This window comes from Symsagittifera roscoffensis, chromosome 6 (genome assembly GCF_963678635.1).
Source record: "Symsagittifera roscoffensis chromosome 6, txSymRosc1.1, whole genome shotgun sequence".
Taxonomy (NCBI): Eukaryota; Metazoa; Xenacoelomorpha; order Acoela; family Convolutidae; genus Symsagittifera; species Symsagittifera roscoffensis.
Genome location: NC_087067.1, coordinates 52,927,509 through 52,955,452, shown reverse-complemented (window position 1 = coordinate 52,955,452; position 27,944 = coordinate 52,927,509). Strand labels below are relative to the sequence as shown.

The 27,944-nt window shown below is 34.0% G+C and overlaps 3 protein-coding genes across 4 annotated transcripts in view; 2 read left to right on the top strand and 1 right to left on the bottom strand.

The window, feature by feature from the left end:
- Positions 1–2,739, top strand: part of LOC134847626 (uncharacterized) — a 38,659-nt gene extending 35,920 nt beyond the window's left edge. For both annotated transcript variants that reach the window (XM_063864774.1, XM_063864775.1), the window contains exon 4: positions 2,465–2,739. In XM_063864774.1, coding sequence (XP_063720844.1) covers positions 2,465–2,635 — 171 coding nt within the window. In that variant the 3' untranslated portion in view covers positions 2,636–2,739. The remainder of the gene's footprint in view (positions 1–2,464) is intronic.
- LOC134848151 (succinate dehydrogenase [ubiquinone] iron-sulfur subunit-like) overlaps positions 1–27,944 on the top strand; it is a 295,415-nt gene that overhangs the window by 38,466 nt on the left and 229,005 nt on the right. The window lies entirely within an intron of this gene.
- On the bottom strand, positions 9,589–11,201 carry LOC134847982 (14-3-3 protein zeta-like). The gene is made up of 5 exons (XM_063865300.1): positions 11,101–11,201; positions 10,680–11,000; positions 10,413–10,590; positions 10,108–10,268; positions 9,589–9,961 (listed from the first exon to the last, which is right to left on the bottom strand). The coding sequence occupies exons 2-5, from the start codon at positions 10,989–10,991 to the stop codon at positions 9,818–9,820; spliced, it is 795 nt and encodes a 264-aa protein (XP_063721370.1). The 5' UTR covers positions 10,992–11,000; positions 11,101–11,201; the 3' UTR covers positions 9,589–9,817.

The window sequence follows — 27,944 nt, the reverse complement described above, 5'->3', positions numbered from 1 at the left end:
AATCAAGGTCGTCTGTTTGAATTATATATTTATTGTGATTCTGATTTGGTGAGCTGAATTCTATGGAGTAGATTCCGTATTGTTGTGTCAGGTTACATATATCTTTTAGATAGTGATCGATAATTTGTCTTTTGATTTTTACATCTGGGAACTCTGTTTTACATGGACTGATTCCGGGTTCAAACAAATTTAAGAGTAAATTTTTGCAAAAAATATGCTGTCCTCTATCAGTGGTTGCATCTACTATAAAGGGGAAGATATCATCATCATCTGGACTTTCTTCACCTGGGGTGTGTGTTGAGCTCATTTTTTCGTTTGATGACTGTTAATATGTAATTATCAATGTGTCTAATTGGTTGATTCCAATTGTATAAATGTACTGGTTTGTGTTTATACTGCTTTTTTATTCTTCTTTTTCCTCTTTTTGATGAATTTGAAGTTGTTTCTGAGTCAGAGAAATATAATTGATCGTGAATTGGGCAATTTTTATCTATTGATTCTTTTAGTTTATAAAGTTCGTCTAAACTGTTGGTTTCTGATTCTGAAAATGCGTTGCGGTTTTTGGAAAATCTTTTTCGTGTAATTTGTCTTTGTTTAGTTATTATTTTTCTCTTTAGTGTTTGTCGTTTTGTTCGAATGTATCCAACTGTTTGTGTATGAGGTGTGATTACAAGGTCGTATTTTTTGTTATCTATTTCACAATTGTGTAAAACGATTGTTTGTTTATTTCCTAGGTTTTTAAATGACATAAGGTTTAGGATGACGGGTGCAAAAGGTTGTTAAATGATTTCTATTTGCTTAAACTGTTAGTCCTTACGATTTTTTTGTTAGCCTAACCTGGGTCTATTTGTTCAGGGTTGGGGAGAAAAGTATATCGATTCCGAAGAATGATTTTATACTTTCTCGTGGCTAGTATAAGCTAAGGTGTTAACTTACTTAATCTTACTTAAGGGTAGTGATTGTGTTCAGGGTTGGAGAATAGTAAATCGATCCACAAGGTTCAGGTATAATTAGAACGCGAGTAGTTCGTTAGATGTTATTTTAAACTTACTAAGTCTAAGATTTATCCTAGGTCTGGTAAGAGGGGGGATCAAGTGAAGGATGAATAACCGAAGTTCTTCACTGTTTATCCTAATTTGAATGATTAGTTTTGTTCAAAAATTTCTATTAGTCCTGGGTTTTTAGAAAGGGTTGGATAGTGAATCGACGTTTGAGGTCGTTAGACACTAGTTAAGTGGGTGGGGGAGAACAAAGTTGTTCTTTTTGATCCAAGGATAGGCCTTGATGATCAAGTTTTAAATTTAATTAAATAGAAAATGATTTAAGATCCAAGGATAAGCCTTGATGATCTGATTTTAAAATTAAGTGAATTTAAGTTTTAAAATGATTTAAATTTGTGTAAGGAAAAGATTTAGTATTTTTATGATATTAGTGAGCTTATGAATGCTGTTATGTTTAGGTGATGAAGCTGGAACAACAGAATGATTTTTTAATTACTAACCATTTATTGTCATGCTACTAATTTTTATTTTGATTTTTCAATAAATATTTTTCAAACATGTTTTGTATATTACTGCAGAATTTAGGAAAACGATCTGAGATCTTTTTATCAATCGTTATTGTATATTAATAATTTTGTTTAGCGCCTGAAATGATTTTGAAGATTGACTTCAAAATTTTATGTTTGCAAATGAAAATCTAAATTCATTGCTAGTAGTATTCTAAATACAAAAGTTTGTTCTGGCTTTTGCCGAACTATCATATAACTATATGGTAAGTTTCTGCTTTGTCGTATGTCGTCTCTGGTTCGAGGTCTTCTTCCAATTCCGGGTAGTTCTGTTATCGTTCGGAATATTGGCTCTGATCTATTGAGTCGTAGAGACATTTCGATTAAATTATTGTCGTATAACATTTTGTAAATGTTTTGTCTAAATTCTAATCTATTATTGGTTAATTCTAAGCTATTAAGGTCTTGTTCGAGACTTATGGTCGCACCAGATGAGTTATGACCGAAGTGTATAACTCATATAGTAATTTCGGATAGGGTACACCGTCTGCTCGTCACGCTATCTTATTTTCGGCCGGATAGATTCGTGCAACTTCTTAGTCTAATACCGATCCTAATCTTACTCTTATACTATCTAGTCTCAGGTTGTTTAACTAGTCTCTGCTAGGCTCAATAGATCTAGGGTATACTGGTTTATTGCGGCTGCTGAAGTACTCGGGAGAGTTCAACTAACTTCGAAGTTAAATTCAAATCTCTCTGGTGCTGAAATTACAAGTAATTTCAGCACTTACAAATAAGTGGTTTGTTAGTCAGATGGATCATGATTGGTTAATATTAAATACTTTACATTGGTAAAATATCTAATTTATCCAATCATAAAATGTAGTTTAGATCAGGTTCCACGATCCCCAAATTCGATAAGATGAGAGGGTGGATAGAACTCTGTTGTGTTCTCAGGGCAAAAAGGGAGGGGGGAAGGGGGAGGATGGGGAGGAGGTGGAGAAGCCGAAGGAGGATCCGATCAAGAATGAGATCCAAGTGGCCATCTGCCGCAACTGTCTCCCCAAGGGCTGCGAGACAGTCTATCCTGCACTAGATCAGCCCAAGGCAGACGAGCAGGGCGGATGAACACACCAACACCCGCATCCACATAATGCATTATATAACATCATAAAGTTCACAAAACATAACATCAAGATAATAATAGCAGCTGAATATAGATAATTTCTCACTCTTAATAGCTCTTACAAAGTCTTACTAGCTCACACAATTATTCGAATTATTTCTTGCAACTACAGTGCGTTTCAGATAAATTTTCCGAAAAAAGTCCTATTTCTCAATATGCATTCGAAGATGGAAATTTTATCTTGGATAATCCAAAAAATTTGAAACCGTTGAATGGCCGAGAAACCGAAGAAGCGCAATATTTGCGGGCGAAATTTGACCAGAAATTACTATATACATGGAAAAAATTCATTTACTCAAATTAAAAATATGTTGAAAGACATTAAATTTGGCATTAATATGAGAAAGTTTATCTGGAAAAACACCCTATAATTCTGATATTCTTAATAAGTAGGCGACTTAACTTTTATTTGATGTAGTTACAAAAAAAAACTTTTTCGATGTACATGCTAGATTCTCAGAAAAAAGTTAGCCAATAGAACGTGAAAAGCGATAATGAAAAAAAAAACACTGTGTTTTATACATTATCCATTTCCACGCTCTTTTTCGCTTGTTTTTTTTCATATCTAGAGTTTTTTCTGTAACTACATCAAATGTAGCCGTATATTTCTCAGGAAAATTAGAATTACATGTATCAGGGCGTGATCTTTGAGCAGAGAAAGAGCGCAAAGTCAGAACCAACCGTTGAGTTAGATAAACTTTTTTCGGAAACTATAACGAGTAGCTTATGGAGTAAGCAAAAGGTTACTAGCATAGTTTTCACTTGAAAAAAATAACTGGAAAAAGAATTTCTTTTTTTTTAGATTTCTCATTGCTTGTTTAGAGGGTGAAAATGGCTATTCTTAAAACTACGTTTGCTAATTTTGTATAGAATCCTACCCTATGTTGGCAAGCTTGCAAAACGTTGGAGCGACTGCGGCGGTCACCATTATTGGCTGAATTATCTTTGGCTGAACTTTCTGCATACTTTTGGCTGAATTGTCTGAATTTCAAATCGGCTGAATTGTCTTTGACCGAATTGTCTGGACGCATTTTGTTGATCGGAACAAAAGCTATCAAAATTTAAGTTTCTATTGGGTTTATTTCTACTGAACTCCAGCATTTTACATCCTAGCGTATTAAAAAATCAAAGGCCGGTAGAAATGTCAAACCTTGCAACGAGTTTAACCTCTCTTGCCGATTATTTACATACACATCTGAATGATATACAGTTAATGGGCACTGGATATTTCCAGTATCCTCAGCCATTTGAAAAAACACTAAAAAAACATTGCTACGTATTTCGATTGCCTGCTTTACCAAAAAAAAAGATATCCAGGCAAACTGAAAAAATGAAAATGAAACTTCATACCCATTTTTCAACGCAGGTTTTTATATGACACCACATATGAACACCAGATAACAAATTTTCTGTGAATATTCCAAACTCAGGCAAATAACAACTCTACGCCATAGCTCCTACGCGTCACTTCATGGAGTGTTAAAAACAACTATTATATCTTCGACCACGCCCTCTTATTCTATTAAATAGATCGGCTTTGCAATTTCTTCTTCATGCGCACACTGAATAAAAAGAGCAAAATAATCGATTATATTAAAACTATAATTGTACTTTTAGCAAATTTATAATTAATTATAAGCGCCAGTTTTAGAACTTTAAACGATTTATAATCCAGTCTAATGATAACATTTTGGTGAAATTTTATTAAATTATAATCAAATATAATTGATTATAATTTTTCCGAAAATGTCTTATTATCTTTTATAATAGATTATAATCCCTTTTTCTATCAAAAAATTATCTCACAAAAAATAATCAATTATAATGGGTTATAATTTAGGTATTCTGCATGAAAACACAATAAAAACTATTGCCAAAAAAATTGCCAAAAAAAAAATTGTTGTTAATAGTGCATTTGTCTGCAAAAATACAAAATGATAATAATCAGATTATGAAAACGAGTGCTAAAATGTGCTTTTCAAAAACTAAAATAAAAAGTTATATTCAACAGCAATCTTAAAGTTATGATTAATCTCAGGCAAAGTCAAAACTTTTGCGGAAAAGTTGAAAAGTCACTATCCTTTTTTAAGAAATAACATTGTTTTATGAAACCTTTTAACCTTTTATTCAGAGGCGAAGCTGAGCTTTGTACCAATTGCAATTCAAAGTAAGCGTAGCATTGCATCGCAACCTACAGAAAATGAGATCAAAGCTACTAAATTGAATAAACCTTCTAAGAAGTGCATCTACAAAACTTGTCGAATAGCTTTTTATTTTGAGAAAACTTTTTCAGAAACACAATCTCCTAAAGCGTAAAAGATCATCCAGAGCAACGTTTTAAGCGGTAGAAATCTGAGCCGGAAATTATTAGTTGTCATAGAAGTTTTGAGCTATAAGTTTTTACAACTCGAGGTTCTTACGCCTTATCTCTGAGTAGCATTTAAGCATTTTCCATTTTTTCCTTAAATTTTGCAAAACAAGATAGCTGAGTTGATATAATTTTAGCCTAACCTTATTAAGGCGGACAATTTTTTTAGCAAACAAAAAACGAGAAGGAAGTTATACAAAATCAAAAGTGAAAGCTACAAAAAACAAAAATGAAATCAAAATTTTCACTTATAAAAAAACTGTTTGATCAGAAGAATCCGATAAAATTTAGAAGTTTTTAAAAGTAGGATGGCAAAAAGCAAACAAAAAATAATTTTACTATTGAATTTTTCAAGGTACAAAAACTTTCAAGAGTTTGCTTTCAAAAAAATTATGTATATCATCATATTTTGAAACTTGCTGGTCGTTTAATTTAATGAAATCAAAAAAAGAACTAATGAGAAAATTTCGATGGGACAGTAATTTTGAATCCAAAAATCCAATGAACAACGATATGTTCAAATAAAAAAACAACCAGTAGGAAATCAAAATTGAACTGAAAGCTACGTTTCCCACGCAAAATTTTTGCATAATCTTTCAAACAAATTCTGAAAAAACTGGATTTCTATAGTATTTGACAAAAGCGTGAGAAACAAAGTTGAAACAATTATTTCAACAACTAAGATGTCAACCACTCGATCAAACACCAAAAAAAAAAGTAAATTGAATCCATTTTTTTGGTTAAATTTGAGCAAAACTGATAGAAGAATCCTATAATTAGAATGGGCAAACGCTTTGAACCGTGCTTAAAAATGGAGACGAAGCAGTTCATTGTGAAACAGCAAATAAAACCTGAAAAAAAAACAATCAAAAACGACAAAAACACTAAAAATTATGCATTTTTATCCTACCATTAATTTTGAACAGCCATTTATCTTGAAATAAGATCATTTTGGGAAAATTATAGTCTGGTAAGAGCTGTTCCTCAGATAAACAAGTGCGTATAAAACTTACTTGAACAGTTGTAATTATTAACATAGAAAATAAATATTAAGGAAACTTTTAGTTTGTTTGAACTCAGTAGTATCAATTACGACACCACGCAAACGTAGCATATCAGAAAACCTACCAGGCGAAATAAGACAGAAACCAATTACTCGTTAAAAAAATTTGAAATGTCAAAGAAACTACATCGACAGCGTTTCATAATTTCAATCTTGAAAGATGTTCAGTTTGGAGACAGTATGTTAAAACTGTCTATCGCAGTTAGCCAAAAACAAAATTTTCATGTAAAAATTGAGCTTTCGGAAATCGAAATATTCAAGTTTTTCTTTTTGGTAAACACTTAAGTATAAAAGTCTATTTTTTTCTACTAACAACACAAAAAAAGTTTCTTAGATGATAAAATATGGCGCAACCAATTAAATTGTAGCAAAAAAATAGAAACTCAGGATTCGTAAATTCACAGGACATCAAAATGAGTTTTAGTTTTAGTGAAATTTTTTAAATCGTACGAAAAGTCATGGTGGCACAAGCATATCTAGGAATTTTATAGGGGACAAGGGCGTGAGTTTTGAGAATTTGTGTCGAATTTTTAGGTAGAATAAAATGATTTTCTGTGGTCTCCAGAAACAGCTATCAATGTCGTTTTCTTTTCTTTCGCAAAAGAAATGGGCTTAGACATATTTTTGAAAAAAAAGGCCGAGAACAAAAAATAAGGGGCTCTTTTCGTGGATGAGGGGATTAAATCTTTGAATCCACCCATTCGCTTTTGCTGTGGCATCTAAGCCGACAAAATAAGCAGACAAACAATAAATGAACCACTAGGCCAAGTGTGCTGAGTATTTAAAAACGTGAAAGATTTATTGATTCTATTACACACTGTCTTTTTGTGGAAAAATTTACGCTCATATTTAATAACACTTTGTTTGGTATTTATTAATTTCAATTCTGGCAGTTTATCACCTAATTCCGACCGCTTTTTCAAATTAAAAAAAAATATTCGAAAACTGAGCAACAAAAAGAGACAAAATTGAAACTTTGTTCATTTTTCAAATTTTGTTTTTTGTTTGAGATGAAAATGGTCGTAACATTCTGCCATTCTTGTTGCTCTGACCATTAGAAGATGGGAGGAACTTTGTATTCGGGCGTGTTTTACTTTTTTTCTTCTTTTTCTTTTCCACAAATAATAGGTACCACAAATAATGATCACATTGGGTTGAGTGATATATCATATAAAAGCTCTTTCAATTGTGATTTGAACACATAAAAAACTCCAAAAAATTTTCCAGTGTCGAGAAAACCGGTTTGAAATTTTGTTTCTTGTTATTTGTCTTCAAAAATGTTTTCCAATTTGCATATTTTACATGATTGATGAAAATGTCTCAGCTCTACTTTTTGGCCAAGATTTCTTTTTCACATCAAGCCGAAAAACGACACTAATTGGAAAAATAATTTTGTAGTTTATTAAGACTAGTCGGAACATTTTGTGCTATTTGCACAGTAACCGTCTATCCTTGCTTATATTTTCAATAACCATGATCGTCTATGTCAGTGCCTCAGTTGTAACTTGCGCTATCATTTGGTCAATTTGCCTCTTATAAATTCCTTATGAGAATCGAAACAAAGCATTTGAAAAAAAAAAACTGGAAAAAATCAACAAAAAATCGCTTCAAGAGTTTTTTCAAACTGAAAATTTTAGTGTGTATAAAAAAGCGTGTTAAAAAACGTCTATGATAGGTCTTTCATCGTGTTACTTTCTTCGCATCGCACTTAATAATTAGTCAAATAGAATTTTCAAAAAAAAACACCCGGCAAATAAGCCGACAAGAATTGGGACAAAATCAATTAAGCCTTCGAAAAAAACAATTTCACATCTGAAAATGTTAGATTCAGTAACGCATTCACTCTAGTCACAGTAACTTGGTGTTAGAAATCTGGAAAGTGGAGATCATCTTGTGGACAAAATTGTTTACGGGAAAAATTCTAGTACCAGATTGCAATACCCTTGCTTATCGCAAGGTCAAAAAAAGTTGTGTTGGATGTTTCATTTAGCGCTTGTTTGGCAAGAAAGGTTTTGAAAAAAATCAAAACTTTTGTGCAGAAATATAAAAAACTAGAAAAATCTTTGAATGATAATGAAAAACTATGTTTTAAAAAGAAAACAAAAATAGTACGATAATAAAAATGGTATTTGAAAAAACGTGTAGTGAACTGACAAAAACTAGGACAATAATCAAGAATCCGAAAAAAAATCAATATTTTTTCAAGTATTTCAAAAAACATTTACTGCCCAAAACGAACTCCACCCTTCTGCTAGCTAACTGATCGCAGTTTTATTTGAATGTTCAAGAAAATGACCATGTCAGCCTTAGGTGAACTCTACCATTCCTACTGCACTGACCATTCTGTGAAAAGTTATTTATGGGGTAAAAGGTCTAGTACCAGATTGCAATCGCCTTGCTTATCGCAAGGGCAAACAATGTTTAAGTGACACTTTTAAAATGACGTTGAACCAATTTTAGAAAACCGGATCAATAGGGAAAATTTTAAATTCGCTGTGAAATCAAAAATTAAATTCCACCTTCGAAATTAGAATTCGATCATGTTTTTGAGACCTTTAAATTTTTGCTGCAATAACTAAAAAATGCTCCTTTAACTAAAAAATGAACGGAAATTAGAAAGAAATCAAGTCAGACCACGAAAAGGTATTATTGATTTTGAACAATGATCAAGACTTTGAAAATACGCAAAAAAAAAGAATTGCAACCAATAAAGAGCGTGAACTACATTCATAGACTTAAAATCTTTTTCCTGCTCTTCGCCTATTCAGCTTATTGTGCCGCCTCCCTTTGTAGCATGCAAACATAGCCACACAAAAGATGCAAAAGTAGAGGAAAGAATAAGAATGCATCAGGTTAAATCTCCGTGCTTTATTTGAACAATCCCAACAAACGAAATAGAAAGTACTAACTAAAAATTGTAGACAAAACTTTTTTTAAATATCCTTATTTTTCAAAGGTCTTGTATAGATTAGTAAGGTAAGTCTTGTTCCGGATGTTTATCGTTGTTTTGCAAGTTATTACGGCTGACTGCGTGATGCTATCATGCAAAAATGGAACAAATTTGAGTACAAGTGAGATTGAGGGACCACGCAGGGTCTATTGTTCAACTTGAGTGCTATATTTGTTAAGAATTGGCGTGATTTGGAACCCCTGTCACACCTTTCGCAAAATTGTTCAAGTTGGCTTCTTCAGACTTTGCAAATATAATAACTACAACGCGAAAATTCAAATATAAGGGTTGAGTTGGAAAAGAATTGCTTTCTGTGCCAAATGAAATGGTTAGCAATATCCTTTTAGGCGAATCTTCGACGTCGGATTTCAGTTTCGAAATTTCACGGGTTTCCACGCTAAAAACGATTTCCAATTAACCTTAGATGCTGTAGTTCTGAACGATAAATTGCTCAAGATAATCGAGATTGCCATTAAGTTACTTCATGTCTACAATTGAATAAATTGAACTAAAAGACAGTAACAAAAATTCTATTCGAGATACGAAGCAATCGCCCCGAAGATTAGTTGGATATAAATAATCAATATTCAGTTTGCTACTTGAGTACATAGTACAATCAAGTGGACATTGAATGCACCAAGCTGTGGAACATGGAAAAAAATCAGGGAACTTTATCACATTCAATTAAAAAAACAAAACAAAATTTATGCAAGCAAGATATTCAGCCTTCTAAGGCCAGTTCACTACTGTTGCTCCTGTTCCTCGTCATTGGTATTATCCGAGGTCCATAGAGTCAAGTTGTCCCGAAGCAATTGCATTATCAGTGTTGAGTCCTTGTAGCTTTCTTCTTTCAATTGATCTAGTTCGGCAATTGCGTCATCAAACGCCTAAACATAATTTGATACATCATACCACGCTTGACTTTTGGTAACGAAACTTCTTTCTCTTCTCGGTTTGAAATCATATCATTGACAAAATTATACAATCCTTCCTTTACCGATCTAAGATTTCGAATACTTATAAAAGATCTCACCTTTTTAGCAAGTTCACACGCTTTCTCGGGTTTGTTCTTTATCTCGTAGTAGAAGACTGAGAAATTGAGGGCCAGTCCGAGTCTGATAGGGTGAGTAGGCAGCAAAATTTTAGATTCTTCATAAGCTTTATCGTAAGCTTTTTCGGATTTCGTCGTGATTTCTGAAACAATTAATTTATTGACAATGCACGTTTAATTTGCAACTGTGAGTTCAGTTTTCGTACCGAAAAAAAAATTTCTTCATAACGAGGGCGGCCGTCATGTACAAAAGGTAGCATAATTGAATTCAAGTAACATTAATTTACCTTCTCCCTCTCCTTCGCTCTTCACTTCAGCTAGGTATCGGTAATAATCTCCCTTCATTTTCAAATAGAAGACCAGACTTTCAAGACCTTTGGGCGATTGCTGACTGTCGGGTGTAACTTCGGGGTCCTTTTTCTTTTCCGTTTCCGAGTTGGGGATAAGATACTCGTCTAAGAGCTCCTTAAATAGACAGCGTATGTTTTTGAACCATTGAGCAAGAGAGATCAGTAAATTACCCAGACTTGAAATTATGTATGAGTGAAACTTACCAAGACTTCTGTGCAGATTTTATTCAGCTCCTTTTCGATTGTTTCACGGTATTCTTTGGCAAGTTCTTTCTTTCTCTCGTCGTTATGATTTTTTCCTTCAATGCTGCTAATCACCCTCCACGATGCTCGTCTAGATCCAACGACATTCTTGTATGCTACAGAGAGCAAATTCCTCTCATCGGTACTCAGCAATTCAGTAAGACCCAGATTCACAGTCACTTGCTTCATAGCGTCGGCCATGTCATCGTACCTTTCAGCCTGTTCGGCAATCTTGGCTTTAGCGACAAGTTCTTCTCTCGATTTGGTGGCCATTTTAATTTGCTAAAGGTTGTTGTTTAAAAGTAACGATTTAGATCACTGAAATTTCAGTTTTCGTAAAGAAAATGACAACAAATTTGTTTAGAGTTTAAATTGAAATTACCGTAACAGGAAGCCAATTCTCGGTCTCTCGTCTTTTTCAGCGCTTAGTAGGGAAAATATTCTTGTTGCTGAATTCAAAATGATTGCAAACAAATTTATTCGATCTGCCTAGGCAGGCGCAATTTTTAAAAATAGAGAAGACTGCGCATGTTGAAAACGAAATTCTGAAAAATAAATATTCAAGCAAAATTTTAAGAAAAAAATACATACATTTCCTCATTAATAAAGAAAAACATCGCATTAAAACTTCCGGAGATCAAAGATTGGTTCAAGTGCAAGAACTTTTAACTGAATCCGAAATAAATACTAGGACAAGCAAGCGATTACCTTTTTTTCTCTTTTTTTTTGGTAATCAGAAGGTCAAAGGTATCATGGTAACCGAGGAGTCCCTTCATCAACAAAGCGATTACTTTTGAGAAAAAACTTGGATATGTGCCGGCCATCAGTCAAAACCACAAAAAAAAAAAGAAATTCCGGCGCGACAAAATTGAACTTCGTTGAAAAGAAGAAGATCATGAGCTCAAATAACGTTAAATAATAGTTCAATGAGCTCAAAAATTAAGCAAAAAATGTTTGTTTTTTTTTAACAATATTTTTGAGTTTTTATTTTTGCTTTTCAAAATTTGGCTCGTTTGACAGCTTTACAAAATTCCCGATCAGTTCTTATACTATCAGATTCCCGATCAGTTTTTATAGATGAGTTACTTTCTAAACTTGTAATTAATATCAATTTTACACTATTACTATACCAATACATTGACTATTCTGTAAAGTAATTAAAGTGATTCTTCTTCTTCTTCTAAACGTTTAACGTTTATGCGTGACAAAGTTTTCAAAATCAAAAGGAAGCACTAAAATATTTTATCAAGTTTTTGTGGTTTGAACATCGTCGGCTTGTTGTCCTAGACCAATTTAGTAGATATTCATCAAAATACCATAATGTAAACAATTAAAGTCTTTATTATCAACTAAATTTCAAATAACGTCAATGGGAAGTAATTACTTTTTTCAGATTTCATTCGTTGCACTTTTGACATCCCTGACAGTTGTATCATCATGAATGCCTTTACTGCACGCCGAAAAAGATTCGATAAACGACTTTTTGATGCTGCTTAGAAGGAACAACAAAGCTCCTAGAACAATAAGCTCCGTTATACTTTCGCTTACATTTCTTGACTTCGTGAAATGATGAAGGACAAGTGAGTGGTCCCTTGAAAATAACCAGTTCCCTTGAGAAAAAGACACCTAGAGCTCTCAAATCCTTCATTCAATAAGATTTTGTCATTCAGAAAGATGTTGCAGTATTTTTTCAAACAAACCCCATCCCTTCACCATTTCAAAGAGAAAAATTTAAAACAGGGTTAAAATTGAGTTTTGATGACAATTAAGGTAACCCAATTATGTCCGTCAAATATATACAGAAGCGAGAAAAACTTTTTAAAAAAAACGAATTAATTACACGTTTCTTTCCAAAAAAATTTTGACTGAACATATTTTGCAATACTTTCGAAATAAATTTTTTATGCACAAATTAATTTTCGGAATGGATGCGGGACCTGTCAACCATAGTTGCTTTTTCGAGAGATCACACAATCATAGTAGTACCCTAGTGCAGTAGTTTCGATTACTATGATGATATCCAACAAAACTACTATTCACCTAGATCAAGATATGCTTTTGTATTTTGTTTTCACGCTATTCTTCATTTTATTTCGAATCAACTTGAAGAAATGATTCCCTAAACTCGCAACGGAGCGAAAACAAATAATTGCTATTGTCTACTGCAGGAAAACGGGCACTCCCGATATGTTTGAGGATCTGCGGAAGACAGAGATAATCGACATAAAGACAACCGGTAACCTTATCTCTAGAAACAAGAGACAGAATCCTGCGGTCCTCAGAGAGTATCTCCAAGTGCACCAGCCAAGTGAATTGGAACTGAAATCACTACGGGTTGTGCTGTCCCATCGAGACCACCTGCCAGGAATTTTCTCAAAGATACGGGCCCAGACCAAAAAATCATCGCAGGGACGCCGCAGGGCAAAGGCGCGGAGAACGGAGCTGTTGGCTGGGGACCTTCAGCCGGAGCCGAGCGACCAATAAGTGGTAAGATATTTTTGAAGCTGTTTTTTTTTGCTGAGTGCCACATGAGTTTACGTGCTCGTGACCTGCAAAGAAGATATGACCGCAATTTTGCTGCCACCACCACTGGTATAGATGAGAAATGATGGCCTTCGATAATACTCTATCTGAACCTGGAAGCAAGGTGTAGTGTCAATAACCTGATAATACGACACAAAAAAAAGCTTGAAAAATTTTCGGAAAGACAGGATAGACCATTAAAAAACTAGGATGAAAGGTCAGTAAGAATTTTAGATGAAGTGGTTTTGCCGCTTTGGGTGCGAGAAATCTTAAGTTTTGGACCAAAACATCCGGTACGAGACAAATTTAATGAAGTTCGCTTTCTTGGGGAGATTGACATTTTTTTGTCTGAATTGAAGTTAAATAGATTGTCCGGAGAAAAATTATGTGAGATTGAAGCAGCTTCAAAGAGATATGCTAGGAATGTGAAACCGACCCCGTCTGACAAAGGTGTTGAGAAAGCCAGAAAGTATTGAAGGACAACAGTCTTCTGGCAGCGCCGTTTGATAAGGGCTTGTGTTTTTGTGTAATGAAAAAGGAGACATAAATGAAGAAACTGAAAGATTTATTTTAGGCAGAACAATTTAGTGAGGGGAAGAATCTGACAGGCAGCGTGATAATGAAAATTGAAAAAGACATAAAAAAGGAATTACTCGCCATGAAAAAGAAGGACGAGATTAGCGAAGCGCTGTATACTAGGTTGAGATCAACCTTAGCGAAGCGCTGTATACTAGGTTGAGATCAACGGGGGCACAGCCGGCTAAGCTGTATGGATTAGCAAAAGTACATAAACAAGGTACATCACTTCGTCCCGTCCTCTCTTTACCTAGTAGCTCACATGATAACCTAAAAAAAACATTGGAAAAATACTTTGATGAAATTGAGGGGGCAAACGTAGAAACGAAAACTCAAATGGCCAGGGAGATCTTGGAGAAAACTGAATTGGACTCTGATGAGAGTATAATCTCCATTGATGTAAAGAGCTTGTACACTAATGTCCCGCTCAAGGAAGCGGTTGAAAAAGCACTTAGGAGATTATATGAGCAAGTCAACCGTCAGGAAACATCTCGCAAGACTATGAAAAAACTACTGAATTTGGCAGTGAGTAAGGTACGCTTTTCATGCAATGGTTTGTGGTATGTTCAAAAAGATAGTTTAGCAATGGGCCCCTCCCTTGCAGTAACACTGGCCAATTTGTGGCTCAAAGAATACGAACCTTTATTAAAGAATGAAGTACCAAAATTGACTGTGCTGAATGAGCGTAACAAGGAGGTCTGCCCTGGATGTCAGAAAAAAGTGTTATATCGGACTAAAAAGGTAGAATGCGAAGCTTGTTGGAAATGGTACCACTTAGGGTGTATGGTACTTCGCTGAAACAGTGTGGTATTGCATTGCTTGCAAAAATCAACAGAAAGCAGATCGGGCTGAGAATTGTGTTAAAGTTTTTCTAAGATATGTGGACGACGTAGTTAGAACTGTCAAGGCCGATCCTGGGTTAGTTCTCGAGGCTGCCAATAAGTTGCATCCAAACTTGCAGTTCACAATAGAAGAACTTGATAGTACCGTTAATTTGTTCTTTTTGGATTTAAATGTCATTGTGGAATCAGGAAAAAAGGTCACATGTGGGTGGTACCAAAAACCCACTGATACCGGCACCATTCTAAATTTCAGAGGTTGCGCACCTTTGCAGTACAAAAAAACGTCATTGACGAGACGGTTCATAGGGTTTTCAGAACTACCTCAACATGGGAAAATTTTGACCAGGCATTGAGAAAAAATTGGAAACACTGGATTGAAAATCAATATCCGAAAAATTGGTCGGATAGGGTAGTGTTTGAAACTCTTAACATGATCATTGAGGGAAAGAAAAACTTAGAGGTGAAGGCATCAGAACCGAGAAATTATAAATGGTTAAAAGAATCACCCCCCTTTTCACAATGCAATATCGAGGCAATCCATCTCAACTGTTAGCTGCAAACGTTCGGCAAATATCGGGGGCAAAATAATTTTTACAACAAGAAAATTGAAAACATGCTTGCCATCTCTCAACATTTCATTTAATCGTGAACTGAGATCCAAAGTGGTGTATAAGCTTACACGTAGTGGAAATAACTCCACCTATGTCGGCCAGACAGTCCGACTTTTAACGACGAGGGTCGATGAATACCGCAAAAGGGACTCCCCAGTAGGGCAACACTTGTTAGAGTGTAATAAGGAGGTAGGTGGTACTGCTGAGCTGAAGTCAGAGATTATGGACCAAACAGCCAACACTCATAGGCTACTCACACTAGAGGCTTTGCATATTTGGAGGGAGAGGTAGAGGATTTACACACGCAATGAATTCAGGAGCCGGGAATTAACACTAAAATTATAGTTTTGTATAACATGGCTAAAAGTTAAAAACTGACATGTCAGAATCGAAAATATTCCCAAATCGAAATTTTACAACCATGAAAGAAAAAAAAGCTAAAAAGAAATATCAGAAATTTACAGGAAAATGTTCATTTTGAATACGTAATTTATTATGTAATTACAGTTGTTTAAATTTGATTGGTCAAAAATGTTTAAAGCAATTTTAGACATGTTTCTCATTTTTCAGATCTTTGATTATTTTGCAATTATTGAAATAAATTAATCCTGATGATGACTAAAATATGTGAAAACGTTTGAATTAACATTTTAAATTTCTTATTGAGTAAAGTTTTTCTTCATTTTGATAATGTTCTACCGCTTCAGTCTTTTTACAGCCTGAAAACTAATCTTAAAAAATCCCAATTATTAAAAATTCACAAGAATTTATCAATAATCCAAGATACATTTTAATTTTTAATATCGATTGATTGCCGATTAAGAAATAAATTGAATTATTATTAGTTATTATTATTATTAGAGTATCATAGTAACCAAAGTTACATCAAGAGCCCCTTCATCACATATTCCAGTCAGTAAAAGTGAAGTATAATGTGGATAGAAGAAGAGAGAGTCTGATGGTTGTGATTCGAGCCAACCAGATTGAGAAAACTAACACCTGCACAGAATATGCCGGAGTTGAAAGGAACAGAAAATTATCGACGTGATATGAAGCTATGGCTCTATCAGATACTGATACAAAGCTGCGCTTTTGTTTCCTTATTTCTGTAAATAAACAATTCCTTCTAAAATAGTTTCATCATTAATGATGCCGAGTGCACAGGCAGTAATTTCATCCTGTTTTGCGAGGTAGATTCTTCGCTTAAGAGAGCTAGCTGCCCTGGGCTCCTCAGTACCCGCGCTCAAGTCTTTACACAGCTTATTTGAAAAAATCTCAGTCAGAAACACCCTGAACTTCAAAAGCTATTGGTTTAAAATTGTATCAATCCTTGATTAAGTCTCTATATCTGTGAGATTTGCAATCTTCCGCCTCGGAAGCCCCGAAATAAATTCATGTGAGTTTCATTTGACGAAATTTTCAAAAAAAATAGCCCAGAAATTGAAGTTGCCGAAAAAACTTAGAACATCATAGCAAATGAGGTGTCTGGTCTTCAATGGGGACACTTGAAAGCATGTTCAAAAATACGAAGAGGAGACTTTCTATTCAGATTGTGCTCCCCGAGAAATAACTTACCTATGCTGAAAACGAACACTTGAAGAATTTAGTTTTTTATTTTTTTTGAAAATCCGTTGTGAGATTTTTTTTCGCTCCAAAACAGACAAAAATAGTAGTATTAGTAGTGAAAGACTTCAATTCACTTAAAATAAGAATAATGCAAACTAGAATGGAATGTATAGAATTAAGCAGAGAATACAGTAGTTAAATGAACCTCGTTTTGGAAAAAAAAATTCTAAAGTGTCTCGAGAATATGGAAAAGGTGGATTCAAAACTTATGGCATTTAAGTTCATTTAAAGAACGGACCATTCTAATGTAAAAGTTGTCATCTGATCTGAATCGTCCAGAATATTTGAATAAAAACTGATCTGTACTTGTCGAACGAGAAGATTTTGTGTGTTTAAACATTTTCAATTCCTTGATTGTGTCGACTTTGTTGTGCCAATTTTTTCGTAATTAATTGAGATCAACCCGAAAAAATTCAAAGCAGATAGGAAGTAGATTGAGCATATGGAGGCATTTTTTATAGTAATTTGAATCAACGCAATGACGTCTACCATCAAGATAAGATGAAAACAGAATGACGAAAACAAATCAAAACTAGGGCAATAACTTTGCCAATAGTAATTGATGGGGCACTAAATCAAATACCAGTTGTATATCAAAATGGATAGATTAAAAGGAAGGTTATTATCTTGATTGGTCTAAATAGGATTCAATAAGTTACTTATCTGTGTGTTTTTTGAGGACCATGTTGCTGCCGTTTATTGGTTGAATTTTTTTCAGCATAAAATATAATCAAACAAGATGTGTTCGAGAACAAAGGAAAACTTCTGGTTAGATTCTGATTTGTCAATCCTGACTTTAAAAAGGGTGTAAATTTAGACAGATTCCATTCTGAAGATAGTTTTTCAAACAAATGTAGAAAGAACTGAATCAAGCAAAACGCAAATTGCTGGAGATGGAATATAAAAGCATTATTTCAGAACAAGAAGATAGCAACCTATCTGAACCAATTGACCAGGAATCATCACAAGCTTCAGGATGTTTTTCTAACGTTTACGTTTTCCTATATTATGAAAACAACTTCTCGGTAAAAATTTTCTATGGAAGGAAACATAAAGTAGTTGATAAATTTTGGATTAAAGGCTAAATCAAAAAAAACTCGTAGATATTTTGGCCTTGGTTGCGTTTGTCAGAATCATTTGAGTTAGCCACCCATTTGAGAACATGTTTATGGAATATTTCCAGTCTGCATAGACTGTAGAACAAAGGTGCCCACGCAGCGGATCTGATTAGCTACGAAGAAAAAATTATTGAGCGGTGAGTGAAAGTTAGCTTTGTCACTTGACTTAAAAAGGCACACTTCTCCTTAGTAAACTGCAAATTTTGTTGCTTTTGGCAATTTAATGTCGATTCGTGAATTCCAAGTGATTTTGTTGTTAATAATAAATCCCAAATGTTTAATAGCCTCAATTAGTTCTAAAGAAGCTTTATCAATTTTGAAACCGCCTCGGGGTTATCCAAAACTCAAAATTTTAGTTTTTGAAGGTTAACCCGAATGTCCAATAAGCTGAGCCGACTCTTAAAACTTGTCAATGTCACTTTAAAAGTTTTAAAAAGATGAAAAGTCCAAGAAAGGATTGACTAGAAGAAGTCAAGTTCCAGGACGCTACCTTGAGGTACACCCTGAGTAACTTTTAAAACATTAGCTAGGAAACCATCCAGCTTAACGCAATGACGTCTACCATCAAGATCAGATGAAAACAGAATGACGAAAACAAATCAAAACTAGGGCAATAACTTTGCCAATAGTAATTGATGGGGCACTAAATCAAATACCAGTTGTATATCAAAATCAATAGATAAAAAAGGAAGGTTATTTTCTTGATTGACATAAGTAAGATTCAAGAAAGCAACTATCTGTGTATTTTTTTAGAATCATGTTGCTGCCGTTTAATGATTGAAGTATTTTTGAATTAGATATAATCAAATAAGTTGTGTTCGAAAACATAAGAAAAATTCTGTAAAGTGCTGATTGGTTGAGACTTTGTGCTTTCAATTGAACATCCGGACTTATAAAAGGATGTAATATTAGATAGTTTCCATTCTGTAGATATATTTTCAAACAATTGTAGAGAAAATTGACTCATACAAAACGCCAATTGATGGAGAAGAAAGATAAGAGCCTTGATCCATAACAAGAAGATAGTAACACATCTGAATCCACTAAAAAGGTATCATCACAAGCTTCAGGACGTTTTTTTGTCGTTTTCGTTTGTTACGAAAACAAATTCTCGGTGAAAAATTTCAAAGAACGGCAACATATTATCAATGATAAGTTTCGCATTACAGACTGATCCAAAAAACTTGTAAGATAATTTGGCCTTAGATGCGTTTGTCATAGTCGTTTGGGTTAGCCACGCATTCGAGAACATGTTTTTGGATGATTTTCAGTCTGCTCAGACCGTAGACCAAGGTCCTCACACAGCGGATCTAATTAGCTATACAGAAAGAATTATTGAGCGGTAGAGTGAAAGTTAGCTTTGTCACTTGACTTAAAAAGGCACACTTCTCCTTAGTAAACTGAAAATTTTGTTGCTTTTGGCATTTTTTTGTCGATTCGTGAATTCCAAGTGATTTTGATGTTAATAAGAAATCCCAAATGTTTAATAGTCTCAATGAGTTCTAAAGAAGCATTATCAATTTTGAAAACGCCTCGGGGTTATCCAAAACTCAAAATGTTAGTTTTTGATCGTTAACCCGAATGTCCAATAAGCTGAGCCGACTCTTAAAGCTTGTCAATGTCACGTTAAAAGTTTTTAAAAAGATGAAACGTCCAAGAAAAGATTGACAAGAAGAAGTCAAGTTCCAGGACGCTACCTTGAGGTACACCCTGAGTAACTTTTAAAACATTAGCTAGGAAACCATCCAGCTTAACGCAATGACGTCTACCATCAAGATAAGATGAAAACAGAATGACGAAAACAAATCAAAACTAGGGCAATAACTTTGCCAATAGTAATTGATGGGGCACTAAATCAAATACCAGTTGTATATCAAAATGGATAGATAAAAAAGGAAGGTTATTATCTTGATTGACATAAGTAAGATTCAATAAAGCAACTATCTGTGTATATTTTTAGAATTATGTTGCTGCCGTTTAATGATTGAAGTATTTTTTGGATTAGATATAATCAAATAAGTTGCGTTCGAAAACAAAAGAAAAATTCTGTAAAAAGCTGATTGGTTGAGACTTTGTGCTTTCAATTGAACATCCCGACTTATAAAAGGATGTAATATTAGATAGTTTCCATTCTGTAGATATATTTTCAACCAAATGTAGAGAAAATTGACTCATACAAAACGCCAATTGATGTAGAAGAAAGATAAGAGCCTTGTTCCATAACAAGAAGATAGTAACACATCTGAATCCACTAAAAAGGTATCATCACAAGCTTCAGGACGTTTTTTTTGTCGTTTTTGTTTGTTACGAAAACAACTTCTCGGTGAAAAGTTTCAAAGAACGGAAACATATTATCAATGATAAGTTTCGCATTAAAGACTGATCCAAAAAACTTGTAAGATAATTTGGCCTTAGATGCGTTTGTCATAGTCATTTGGGTTTGCCACGCATTCGAGAACATGTTTTTGGATGATTTTCAGTCTGCTCAGACCGTAGACCAAGGTCCCCCCACAGTGGATCTGACTAGTTACACAGAAAGAATTAATGAGCGGTAGAGTTATAGTTTGCGTTGTCGCTTGACCTGAGAAGGCTTGTTTCTCCTTAGCAAACTGAAGGTTAGGCTGCTCTTGGAAATTTATTGTCGATTCGTGAATTCCAATTGAGTGTGACCTTAATAAACAATCCCAAATCTCTAATTGTCTCAATGAGTTCTGAAGAAGCATTATCAATTTTGGAACTGCATCGGGAATATCAAAAACTCAAAATAATAGTTTTCGAAGAATAAAACGAATATCCAATAAGCTGAGCTCATTTAAAAAGTTTGTCAAAATCACCTTGAATTTTTTTAAAAAGATGAAAAGTCCAGCAAGGGTTGAAAAGAAGAAACGAAGAAAGGGTCCAGGACGTTACCTTGAGGTACGCCCAAAATAATTTTATATATAATCAGATAGGAAGCTATTCAGTTTAACACACTGACGTCTACCATCAAGATAAGATGTAAACAGAATAGAGATATCAAAATCAAAACCATGGGCAATAATTTTTTCTATAGTGGTTGATGTGGCACTGAATCAATTACTTGTTGTATATCAAAATAGTTAGAAAAAAAGAAAGATTATGATTGTGATTGACATAACAAAGATTCAGTTAGGTATTTATCTGTGAATTTTTTAAAAACCATGGTGCTGCCGTTTAAGCATTGAACTCTTTTTGGCATAAATATAATCAAAATAAGATGCGTTCGGAAACAAGAGAAAAAAATTTCGGCAATTTTCACCTGAAGATCCTGACTTTTAAAAGGGTGTAACATTAGATAATTAACCATTCTGTAGATAGTTTTTTGAACAAATGCAGTAAAAATTGGATAAGAAAAAGCAAATAGCTGGAAATTAAATATAAGGGCTTTGTTTCATAACATGAAGATAGTAGCACATCTGAACCCACTGAGCAGCTATCATCACAAGATTTTAGACGTTTTTCGTGATGTTTTTGTTATAAAAACGAATCCTCGGTGGAAATTTTCAAAAAGAATCATAGTATCATTGATAATTTTTGGACTAGAGGTTGATTCAAAAAACTCTTCTTAAGATATTTTAGCCTTAGATAAGTTTGTTTCAGCTGTTTTTTTCTCAAAATTTATTGACAGAAGTAAGAGTTTTGACGCTTTGATGGAGGAGATTGCAAACAATGGTTTGTGACTTGAATATTCAAAATTTCAACAGAAATAATTATTGCATGCTGTATTGGTACTAATTGGCTCATGAGAACGGAGTTTTAATCAGGAGTGCAGACTGAGAGAAAAACACCAGATTTCTGCTAGATGATATAACACATAAGACAGTGAAAGGAATGCTGGCAAGTGAAAGCTCACCGTTAAGATAAGCATTGAGAAGCATGTTGAGAATTAATGTAAGCGGTTTTGTTGTTTATTGTGGTTGAGGTTTGATTGGCAAATCAGAAGGAAGCGATTTACGTTTTCGAGTCAAGGGGCGAGTTCAAAATTGCAGGCCTGACGTTTTTAGAACAGCTGCAGTTCTTTACTGCGGAAGCCTTTCTTATCCTTTCCTTCTGTATCAAACATTTCTTATCTTTTGGCCCGATTTTTTTCTATCTGCCTGTTGGAACTCGAGAGATTTTTTTAACGTAGACAGGAATGCGAAAATCCTTCAGCTGCTTGCTTCTAGCATAACAACAATCCAGAAACTGAAAACTATACGTCGAAATTGGTAATGGGCGACACTCGCGCTGTTCATTATTGGTTGTTACAGATTTCTCAAGTCTTCAACTGAAGTGACGTCATTTTCAGATTTTAGGCCCATCTGATGCCTTATTTCCTTAAATTTTTCCGCTTTGTATTCGATGCAAGCACTGTACGTGTTACCCGATTCTGGAATTCCGTTTATCTCAAATTGTTGCAGGTTGACCGCTTTTTCGACTTATTTCAAAGTGTTTCCTGTGCCAGTAGTCAAAACATCGCGACATGGAGGTAACTTGTCATTGATTACTTTAACTACATTCTCATTTGTTTGCACAGGTAGTGTGTTTTGAATAATACGTGGTATTTCAGATTCAACAGTGGCAGTAATTAAAGAATCATTAGCCTGGCTGAATACGATTAAAAAACTAGTTCCGTATCTGAAGACATCCATTTCTAGACACTAAACACAGATCAAAAGACTTTTTTGATTTTGGCCAAGATTTAAAAAATAATTTTAAAATTTTTTTTTTAAGTCTATGGTCGGAACCTTCTGTGGTATTTGCACTGTAACTGACTATATTCGTTTGTATATGGTAAACAATGCTTTTTTCACTTGGTATTTTCTGTCCGATCATATAAAATATATTCCGTAAAATCAAAAAGTCCAGGGCAATGAGAATAGGAATTATCATTAGCTAAGACTATGAAGTTTGAAATAAATTCACAAAATACCAACAAAGAAATGACCTGTTTATGAAAGCTAAAACTGAATTCAAAAACCTAAAAGATTAATTCAAAAAAATAAATCAATTTTTATTAGTTTTTTCACTGACTATTTTGCCGAGATGATTGATCCACAAAACAAAAAATCGAAAAACGAGCAGTTTTGCTCTTTCCCGAGAACTGCTGTTGTGACCTTGATTAAGAAATTTTTGACGAAAAAGTTTTTTGGCTTTACCTGCGCTGGGTACTGTTTGCCTCACCCTCAAGCAGCGAGCACGTATCATGGTGGTCTTTGGACATCCAACCTTTTGGAAATCAAATCGCCTGGTTACAACTCAACTTCTTATTGATTTAGTTCCTTATAACTACCCCGATCGGTCTGCTAAAATTAATAGTGTCTCTCCAGCTCACTTTTCCATTTAAAAGACTTTAAGTGGGCTCTCTATTTTCTTGAGTCAGTTGTTCTCTCTCACAGGGTTTTGATCTCTTTTGCGAAGACTCGACTACACTCTAGCTTCGTACTGATCAATCTCAAAGTAGCTAAAAGAACCAAGCAATCAATGACTTTGCATTATCTTTTATACCTACGAGTGTGCCAATCGTAGTCTTCTTGCTATGTTTGTCTATTTATGTTTTAAAGATAGTTTGATTGTATGTCCTGCTAATTAATCTGGTACCTTACGCAAGGTCGTAATCGGAGTTTTTTCCTGATGACCAAGTTCATTAACAGTATCACTAACTGAGTTGTGCTAAAGTTAAGTCAACTGTCACCTCAAAAAATTGAGTACATTTATCTAGGTAACTTCCCCAGGTTTTTTTATCACTATCTCGTTACCGTTCCGGCCCCCTTGGTCTAAAGAAGGTCTTTTTCAGAACTAGCTACCTCATGTTGAGTTTCCCTACTCCCATATATACCCTATTTCAACCCAAATTTTCTATATTTAAGGGGTAGTACGTCTATTAGGGTTTATTTTAATAGTGAAATGACTAGGTGTTTAAATGTACGGTGTTAAATTGTATGTCATTAAATTGTAGGACACCGTTTTTTTTATTGTTTTGCTCTCCATAAGCCGCAACTTGAGTTTTAAGTTGCGGTCGGCGCTCGAATTGCACAGATTGTTCTGACCACGCGGGTTTTTATAACAAAATTTGAAGTTAAGGTTGTTTAGTTCAAATTGGCGATGGAAAATTGAAATGTTTGATGAAATATGTGAGACAACTACAGTTGGTAAAGATTTACTGCAAGTAAAATTAGCAGAATAATTATATAAGTTCAGTCTGAAAAACAAAAAAGTTCAGACTACTTTTTCTCGATTAACTTTTAATTTTTTTAGAATCCGAATAATGACCAATACGCTTCAATATGGTACTACTTTTGAGCACCTAGGAGCTTCGTTTAATGTAGTAAGAATCTGTAATTTACGAAAAATAAAACATGTTACGCCGTTGATAGCTCCTTCAAACTCCCTTTAAATAACAAAAAAATTATCGGGAAAATTAAGCTGATTATTTGAAATATTTTTATTGTTTCATTTGATAATATTTTTTGAGCAAGTTTTTAACCAATTGTTTATTTGCGTCTAATTGATGGCAACTGCATTTGATGCGAACTATTTTGTAAAATACAGTTTTCAAATCCTTTTCTGTTCAAAAATGCAAACTTTACTGTGTCGGTATTTTTTGGCATTGCTGCCTGAAGCAAGAGCATATCCTACTTCCACCTCAGTTTTAAATTTAAGAAATTCTGCTTAAGCAATCTCCTTATTTGTCACTGAGATTGCAATTTCTTCTGCGTTTTAGACAACAGTTGGCTTCACTTGTTTTCGTGATTTTATTTTGCAGGGGTTGACCTGCATACATGAAAAATGCATGTCAAATAACTTCAAAAATTGAGTCTAAGGGGAAAAAACTTATCATACGATTACCATTGATAAAATTGTTTTTATATACACTTTTTCAATTAACTAATTTTTTCCACTATTTTTTGAAAATTGTTTAAATTCAAATAAAACAAACTATGTCAGTTTTTGTTATATGAGAAGCTTCAGCACCAAACAATTTTTTGAATGAAAGAATTTTGTTTATGCAATTGTCATGCATGAAGTTTGTATGGTATGCCCTGTTCCAACGCAAAGAAAACAACTTTGAGGTGAAAACTTTCGCTTTTAAGTTCATATCAAAAATCTCGAAAAAAATTTTCTATTAAAAACTTGATATTTTGATAACTACGATATTTCTATAACGTAGTTAAGACTGATTTTTCACAGCACAAACCTAAAAATCACAAGCAAATTTTTTTGCATTGGCAGCATTAGTGTTTTTTGTTCTTGTATGCTGAGATACACCTAAATTTGTCAGAAAATAATTCAGGCCACTGAAAATTCATAGTCATATGCAAAAGCCTAAGTTTCCTCTGAATAGTTTTGAGTGGAAGACAATTCGCACTGACAAAAATGGATTTCGATCAATTTTAGTATGCAAAAAGTATGCAAATTAAATTGAAATCAATTTAAGTTGTAAAGAAGTAAGTTAATCAAAAAGATAAATTCAGATTGATTTGAATCGATTTTAAATTCATTTAAATCGATTTAACTTCAACGCTAAAAAATCGATTCCAAATCAATTTGAAAGGATCTTAAATCTGACCTGAAAAAAACTCGATCCAAATCGATTTTAAATCGATTAAAATCAATTTTTTCACTTCTTTTTTTTTCTTCAAATTTTCGAATGACAGAAAAAAATGAAAACTTTTGTTACATGTCGTTACAGATACCAAAATTGACTGAAATGCTTGTAAAACAAGATCAACCGTCCCCCATGCCCACCACCAATTCTTATCCCGCAAACAGAGATCGCAACCAGAGATTTTCCAGCAGTCGATTTTGGTGCCTGTAGAAAACTTTTAGGGCCACCCAGCCAAAAATGGATATCACAAAAAATTTTAAGGTATTTCGACCTCTTGCCGATCAAAAGGGTCCTCCTTTTGTACTATAAAAGGGGGACCCTTTTGGTCGGCAAGGGGTCAAAATACCTTAAAATTTTTAAGAGAAGTTTTTGTTCAGCCTTAAAGGTCAAAATACTTAGGTGACCTTCGCGTCCCTCCATGCCCTGTTAGCCTTGTGTTGTGTTGTGTGATTTAGTAAGATTTGTATTAAATTTTACTATGCTGCTTAGGCCTCAGGCGCAGTTGGCTTCGTCGCTTGTGCTTGGCTATTTCTCTGCCTGTGCTGTCTTAGGCAACAAATGAATGTCAATTCAACAAATGAACGTCATATTAAACAGAAAAAGAAGCAAAACAATCTTAAGAATGGAACAATTTTTGAATATGTTTTGAACAGTCAAATATTTTTATATTCAAAATCTGATTTACAATGATGATTTTCTATGGTTTCATTGCATATTTTTGAGCTGGTTCATTTTGACAATTTTCTTGATTTGTTACATATGATAATGCACGAAATCTGATTTACAATGTTGATTTTCTAGATTTTTAGTGCATAGTTTTGAGCTCAAATTTTGATTTTTAGCGACTTTTTTCTCGATTTTTTACATTGGTTTTTGCCCAATATCTGATTTACATTGATAGTTTTTTAACAATTTTATTGCATATTTTTGAGCTCAAAATCTGGTTTATTTTAACATTTTTTTTCTTGAATTCTGAAACATCTGGCACGTGTGTTTTTATCTAAGAAAATAATATAATTAGTTTTCGAAATAGTATGTTTTTTTGCCTTGTTAGCAAAAAAATTAATTTTAGTGTGTCGGAAAATCCATCGAAATCGATTTTTTAGACACTTAAATTGATTTAAATATTTCAAAATGATCAATTTTAATCGATTTAAAATAGATTCAAGTGAGACTCGGATGGATTTTAGTGAGTCGGAAAATTCATCGAAATCGCTTTAAATCGGTTTTTTAGACACTTAATTCGATTTAAAATTTTCAAAAAGATCAATTTAACTCGGTTTAAAATCCATTTAAGTTCGTAAAATTTACATGGTTAATCAATTTGGATTGATTTAAAATCGATTTAAAATCAATTTAAAATGACCGGAAACCATTTTTGTCAGTGCTGGAAGACTTCGCGTGAATCAACAGCTGTATTTTTTTCTGTTGAGTGAGTATCAATTTACGTCTGGGTTTTCTTATGTTAGCGAATCGTTGGTTATCGTGTTTTAGGACAAAAATTGGACATTTTTTTTTGTTTTGTTTTCCAGTTCAATAAAAAATGATTATATTACACTTCATTATATAAAAAAAGAAGCTTATCAAGCATTTTCATAAATTTTCATAACTTGAAAAACGCATATGCTTTTTCATACAAAATCTGTGATAAAACGTAGCAAAGATAGCTACGTAGCAATAGTATCAAAGAGCTTGTTATTTAGTTACAGAGGATAAATTAAGCTTGAAGTTCTTTGAAATTGTATGCCAACATTTATTTCATAGTATGAAACTGCACGACATCTTTTGTGTCAACCCGGGTTTTAAGACATCAACAGTCAAGACAGTATCCAGTAAACAGTTCAATGCAGTATCCACTCTAATAGCTCAAAAGATGATCACCCGAGTCGGGGACTCAAAATGGCTTTTGCGACTCAAAAAGGGTATGTTGCGACCTTGTGCGACCGAAATATTTGCGCGACTTTGAGCGACCCAAAACAGATATGGTGCGATTTTGTGCGTCCCAAAAAAGGTATGTTGCGACCATTGGGACTCAAAATGGGTGTTGCAGCGCAAATATGAAACAAGAGTTTAAATGCGTTCAAAATAAGCACAGTTGACCGAGTGGCCAAGCTAATGTACCGACAGTTGACGTAGGTTCGAGTCCCCCACCTGCCCATGTATTAATATACTAAAAAAGGGGGTTATATCCTATTTTAACTGTTTTTGTTGACTCTGATTCGGTTCAGCCTTGATAAAGGCTGACCGCTAAAAAAGAGCAATTTGTCTCAAGGACATTACCGACCGGTTTTTGTGGCTAGCTTGCGCCAATTTGTTATTGAAAC